A 6488-nucleotide genomic window follows, 5' to 3' on the forward strand; every position below is an offset into this window, starting at 1 on the left:
ATATTGTTACCATATGTTTATGATAGCAATAGGTTTGGTTCCAGATTGTTTATATTTATCATGACCAAGTCGCGTTCTCATACCCCCATCGATGAGGTGTATTTTCATACATCATCTGCATGCAGACTTGTTAAACCTAAATATTATAAGGACAACTGGGTGGTGTCTTTACGTACTTGTTGGTTTCTAACATTGCAAACATCGATGAATTGCAATCTAATACATTGAGTGTTTGACATTTCTACAACGTGTAACGATAATCATGTTTGTTTTTTAAAAACCATGGAATTCCAAATTATAGAATAACTTATGCCTTGACGTTCGACATAGTCAACTCTAACACACTTTTTTACAACCATGCAAGAGATCTTTATTAACATCTTCAACTTTCTTCATGTTATCAAAATTAGAAAGTCCTAGTGAGAAACTCAACAATCACATTTATTTGTCACACTCAAAAAAGTGCATTAAGGATATAAACTATACATAGATGAAATAAGAAACCTTGCATATGGTCTCCGCTAGTGTCCTACAATTAACGAGTTGAAGCTCGACTACTAAAGATTTTATGTTGAAGCTCGACTACTGAAGATTTTATGAACTACCTTAATGGTAAAGTATAATTAATTTGGTCCCATGTAATATAAACTAAACTGTAAAAACAAAAAAACAAAAAAACAAAACCGAAATAAAATTAAACTGAAAAAATCGAAAGAAATCGAACTGAACTGAATAGTAATATCAATTCAATTTTTAATTTTATAAAAAAATCGAACTGAAACCGACCCCTAAATATAATATTGTCGCGCACGCCACCGACTGTGGACTGCAGTTGTAAACTTTGTCTGTAACAGATAGCTTGTAGCTGGAAGCAAGGAAACTCCGTGAAACCCTCCCCACTGACACGAACCAATCAGAACCCGCCATGTGCAAGTCAAATTTCTTTTTCTTTTGGGTGGGGAATTAATAAAAAATAATTAAAAGTGGAGAAAAAAAAGGGAAAAAGGATGGGATACCGAATACGGACAGGGTGTTTGCAAATGAGAACCATACGAAATAACAGCATATTTGACCGTTGAACAATATACTGGTCTTTGAAATCACCACCACCCACTCCACGAGAACCCTTTCAAACTTTCACGATCTTTCTTTTCTCTTTTGGTTATTTACAAATTGGGTCCTTGAATTGCGGTGGTTATTCCATTTTGGTATATTTGACTATCTCTTCGTCTTAAGTTGGTCCTTAAATTAGTTAAAGCACGAGGAGGAAAAATTTAAACATGAATATGAATGATGAAGTACATTGCTCTAATCAATTTCGGTTAAGTCTAGTTCTACAATTTGTCCATGAACTTTTTAATTTTAAATTAGAGGTACATTGGTGTTGGTTATAAAAATTAACTAGTTTATTAATGAGTATAATTTAGTTTGGCAAATTTTATATTGAAACAAACAATGATATCGACTATGAGAACAAGAAACCTTTCAAATTATCACCATTTGTGTGCGTCAATGGAGATGAGATAATGTGAGATCAAGGTTATAGGTTGGTCAGTCGTTTTGAGAACCAAATGAAACACCAAAATAATCACGTAAATAAGACACTCGTAAAAAAAAAAACCATATTATTTGGTCAAGCCACACATTGTCGACTTTCTTAAGATCAAAACTAGCAATTCTAAGTAGTCAATTCTCATGTCATTTAAGGAAAACAAGTTCGAGCTCGAAAATAAAACATTTGATTTGGTTGGTTTTGTATAGGTTGGGAAACATTTTGATCAAACTAGATGGGTCTTGTAACCAAAGAAATTTCTCACCCTTATCAAACCCACATTTAAAAGTTCAAAGCTAATTACAAGAAGCTTATAACTGAAGTGGTCAAGAGCAAATGCTCATATACCCAATATTATGAGTTCGATTCTACACTCTCTCACCATCGTTCGTAAAAAGAGAGAGCAAGACAGAGAAAATGTTTAGGGCTAAGTAGAGACGAGAAAAATTCAAAAGACTCGATCTAAAATAACCTCAAAAATTTAGGGGACAAATGTGAGATCAAACCTAAATATTATTGTAAATATTAGAAAATTTGATATTCTAAAGATACGGCAGGCACTTGCACACCCCTTAGGGCAGGCACTTTACGAATGGTCAGCATCAAGTCAATTCAATCCCCGTATAACCGAATTACGACCCGGTCGCTCGGTCTCCACCTCCACTTTATATAAACACCTTCCATTTGCCGCTGTCGACCAAATCACAGAGAGATCACTCGGAGAACACACGCACAGAGAAACGAATTAAATCTCCAAAAAAAGAAAAGGAAAATAAAATCTCGGAGAGAGAAGGGGAAAATGAATTGCGCTTTGGTGGTGCCGAACTCGCCGATTTTCTCGCCGTCGAAAATCCCCTCCCATTTTTTCCGGTCGTCGGCGTTAGCTTCCCCGTCGTCGTGTTCTTCGCCTAGAGTCCTACATGGGGCTCCGCCTACGCCGTCGCGATCGTCGGCTTTGACGACGCCGGGTTTCGAGTCTCGGTTTCAGAGGCAGGTGGTTGGCGGGTGCCAGAAGAAGGCTTCGGGTTTGGCTCTGAAGAGGAAGAGGCCGATGATGATTGATATTCCGGTGGCGCCGCCTGTGAGTTTTAAGGCGGAGGCGGATGAGGGCGCGGCGGAGAGAGTGGAGATGGTGGAGGTTGATGAGGATGGGTATTCGGTGTATTGTAAGAGAGGGAGGAGGGGTTCAATGGAGGATCGGTACTCCGCTGCTGTTGGTCTTGGCGATGATTCGAGACAGGTAAATTGTGGTTCTTTCGCTCTGAATGTTCTGTTTGTTTCCCGAGAAAATTTCAGAAATGGAAATTAATATCTTGAATAGAAAGTTCAAGCATTTAGCTTTGATTAGATTGTTTTACAATTTTATGTTTGATTTGAGCTTCAACTGACAAAATATAGGACGAAATCAAAATTGGGTTTCTAAATTTGTTTGGAAAGATATAAAATTGTGGAGTTATGTTTTTGAATTTGCCGTTCGAATTCGTGCTGATTAAGATTATGTGATGACAGGCATTCTTTGGTGTGTTTGATGGGCATGGAGGAGCAAAAGCAGCCGAGTTTGCAGCCAAGAACTTGAATAAAAACATTGCGGATCGTCTGAGGGGTGGGAGTGAAGAGGAAATCGTGGAAGCAGTCAAAGATGGTTATCTGACCACCGATGTCGAGTTTTTGAAGGGCGATGTTAGTGGTGGTGCGTGCTGTGTGACTGCCTTGATCCAAAAGGGCAACCTTGTGGTGTCCAATGCCGGTGACTGTCGTGCAGTTATGAGCCGAGGAGGGGTCGCGGAGGCCCTTACATCCGATCATCATCCTTCTAGAATGGATGAAAGGGAAAGGATTGAGACCACGGTAAGCATTCAAATATGTGTATATGGATGTGAGGATTTCATATTCTTACCGAAAGATTGAAATGGAAGAAGATTGTGGAATTCGTGACTGATTGGATTTTGCTATTGTTTGTTTTGTAGGGTGGTTATGTAGATTGCTGCCGCAGTGTTTGGAGAATTCAGGGGTCTCTTGCTGTTTCGAGATCAATTGGCGATAGACAGCTTAAAGAATGGGTGATTGCAGAACCAGAGACTAAAGTCTTAAAGATAAACCCCGAATGCGAGTTTTTAATGTTAGCTTCTGATGGTCTTTGGGACAAGGTAATTTTAGAACTAATCTCATTCTGTTTCATGCGTCTTTCGTTTAGAATATGATTACTTCGGAATTATCTGAATCTAATATGAAGTTTCCTTTTCTTTTTCCAGGTTACTAATCAAGAGGCAGTAGATATCGTTCGCCCTTTATGCGTTGGCGTTGATAAGCCGGAGCTCTTTTCAGCTTGTAAGAAGCTCGTTGATCTGTCAATTCGGAGAGGTTCCATGGATGATACAAGTGTGATGATAATCCAATTAGGTCGTTTCGTTTTATGATACCGATTTAGGTAAAATGAAACTCAGTCCAGACTACCCTTTTCTTCCACTGCAAGTAAAGTTTTCAAGAAACTTGCAGAGTTAGAAAGGAAGCCAGGAAGACAAGCCATGGTGCTAACAATGACATGACCACTTGTAAATGACACTTTGTATGCTCCCGGGAGATTTTGTCTCGGCGGTAGGAAGAGAGTACTAGAAGAACACTGCACGTGACGATAACTGTAGGACTTGTTTGGTCAGTGCTTTTAAATGGCTAAAATCGCTTTTAGGAAAAATGTTTGAGTTTCAAAAGCATTGGAAGCACTAGTTATGTGCTTCTTGCAAGAAGCACTTCAAGTGCTTTTGGAGGATTAATTTGTATTTTTACAAATGTTTGGTCCTGAAAACATTTCTCTATAAGTGGTTTCAGACATTAAAAGCACTTTCTAAACGAGCTTGTAGCTTTTGTAAATTTCTTCGCTATTTCGAAGTTTATTGTAAATGATCAAAATGCTTACCCTTTAATGTCAATTTCTTTTTCTGTTTTCACTGCATAAGTGGCTCAACCGTTGATTTACCATGTGTGAATTTATGATCTTAATATGTTGTGTTTAATTACATCCAGATTAGGGTAAATATGTTTTGGTTTGGTCTTGTTTAAGCCAACTTGTAGAGCACGTGCTTCTTTAGTTTGTTAAATTGTTGTTGGACCAGGTCAGTCCTGTTTGGCAGCTGCAGCCTGCAGGCTTAGTTTTCCATTGAATATATTTCTGCATGCACTTTGTTGTTTGGTCAAATTCAATGACATATATTTCAGTGTGCTGGAAAAACGGCTTAGTCTACAACAAATTTTTAACCACTTGTGTTTTGATCAATGTATTAAAAGGCAAAGGCGTAGGCTAGGCGTTTCATGGATAGCCTTACCTAGGCGTGAGGCAAAGCTTCAAGGGACCTAAAATTATATATATATATATATATATATATATATATATATATATATATATAATACAATACTTGTAAAAAAAATTAATCAACTTCAACAATCAGTAGCCAAACTACCAGTGACCAATAAAATTAGAATACTAAAAAACTTACTTGGTGGTGTGGAGAATTTTGAAACAAATTGAGGTATGAGATTGGAGTAAAATTGAAATATAAGATTGGGATTGAGAATTTAAAGTGAGGGATTGGGTGAAATAGAGAAAATCGTGCACTGGGTAATCTCCGAAAGGGGAGGAAATTAACCGAGGTTTTCGTACTGGAGTTATAACATTTTTATTTCTCTTACATTTATAAGGTTAGGTATTCCATATGATCGACCTCTTCGAGTCACCACCTCCCACCTATCCTACACATTCGATCAAGGTTGCACTGCGAAGCTATAGTAAAGGTGCACGGGGTCTTACCGTCTAGCCGTTGGTACTCCGCATCTTCACAAGACCTCCTATGATTGGGTTGCTTGTTGCTGATATATATGGACCAAATGTTCCTATATTGAAATATAAAAAAAATTAAAAATTAAAAATTAAAAAAAAAAAAAAAAAACCCCTTCTTCTTCTTCGCGCGGTCGTCTTGATGAAACCCATAAACATGGGTTGTTGAAGGGTACTGGGAACGCCCGGTCAAACGCCTCAGGTGCGCTCCGACGAAGCCTAGGCGAGTTCCGCTCATTCCCAGAAAACAGAGGCGAAATTGCTGATGTCCTGCCTCCAAGGCCGCCGAGGTGAGTTTTTTAATGTACCGGGCTGTGTTCATGGCACATTGAAGAATTTCTCATATTGAATAACGCACAATAGTTGTTGGGACCTTTTCTCATATTGAATAACGCACATTTTACGTGTGCAACTGAATTTGTTTTTTATTTTACTATGACTTATCATTAATGAGCACGAATGACGACAAAAAAAAAAGGAAGAGAAGTGTAAACACGGAAAACTCCTGAAACGAAAGAGACAAGAACGACGTGCACAAACAAATATTTGTATTTTTGAAGATTTTGGGTTACAATCTCTCTCTAATTTGATCCTCTGATTCGATCTCCGTAAGGTGTTGATTGATGGATGTTTTGTTGATCCAAGGGTCGTTGATGCTTGATCTTGGATGAACTGTTGGAAGTTTCTTCAAAGGGCCGTGGGCTTGATCTTTGAAGGTGGATTTGAGCGGATCTTCAAGGAGCCGTTGGGGCTTGATCTTGAAGAACAGTGATGAACGGATCTTCAAGGGCTTTTGGGCTTGATCTTGAAGAACAGTGATGAACGGATCTTCAAGGGGCTTTTGGGCTTAATCTTGAAGAACGGTTGGATGTGTGTGGATTTGTCGATGTTTGTTGATCCAAAGGGCCGTTGGGGCTTGATCTTGGATGAACGGATGATGAACGATGGTGCTTTCTTCAAGGGCCGTCGGGGCTTGATCTTGAATTGGTGGAAGTTCTTCAAGGGCCGTTGGGGCTTGATCTTGAATTGGTGGATGATTGTTGATCCAAAGGGCCGTTGGGGCTTGATCTTAGGATGAACGATGAACGAAGAACGAAGAACGCTTTC

The 6488-nt window shown here is 38.8% G+C and overlaps 1 protein-coding gene across 1 annotated transcript; it reads left to right on the forward strand.

Moving 5' to 3' along the window:
- The first annotated feature begins 2104 nt into the window (after positions 1 to 2104).
- On the forward strand, positions 2105 to 4497 carry LOC103417777 (probable protein phosphatase 2C 25). The gene is made up of 4 exons (XM_008355934.4): positions 2105 to 2792; positions 3062 to 3400; positions 3520 to 3699; positions 3805 to 4497. Exons 1-4 carry the CDS (start codon positions 2352 to 2354, stop codon positions 3967 to 3969), a joined length of 1125 nt encoding a protein of 374 aa, XP_008354156.2. The 5' UTR covers positions 2105 to 2351; the 3' UTR covers positions 3970 to 4497.
- Positions 4498 to 6488: the final 1991 nt, after the last annotated feature.

The sequence above is a fragment of the Malus domestica genome, chromosome 01 (genome assembly GCF_042453785.1).
Source record: "Malus domestica chromosome 01, GDT2T_hap1".
NCBI lineage: Eukaryota > Viridiplantae > Streptophyta > Magnoliopsida > Rosales > Rosaceae > Malus > Malus domestica.

Excerpts from the sequence above, each read along its gene's own strand:
- LOC103417777 (XM_008355934.4), top strand. The coding sequence starts at position 2,352 with ATGAATTGCGCTTTGGTGGTGCCGAACTCGCCGATTTTCTCGCCGTCG. Across the intron at positions 3,401-3,519 it reads GGGAAAGGATTGAGACCACG|GGTGGTTATGTAGATTGCTG; the intron begins GTAAGCATTCAA and ends TTTGTTTTGTAG. Across the intron at positions 3,700-3,804 it reads CTGATGGTCTTTGGGACAAG|GTTACTAATCAAGAGGCAGT; the intron begins GTAATTTTAGAA and ends TTCTTTTTCCAG.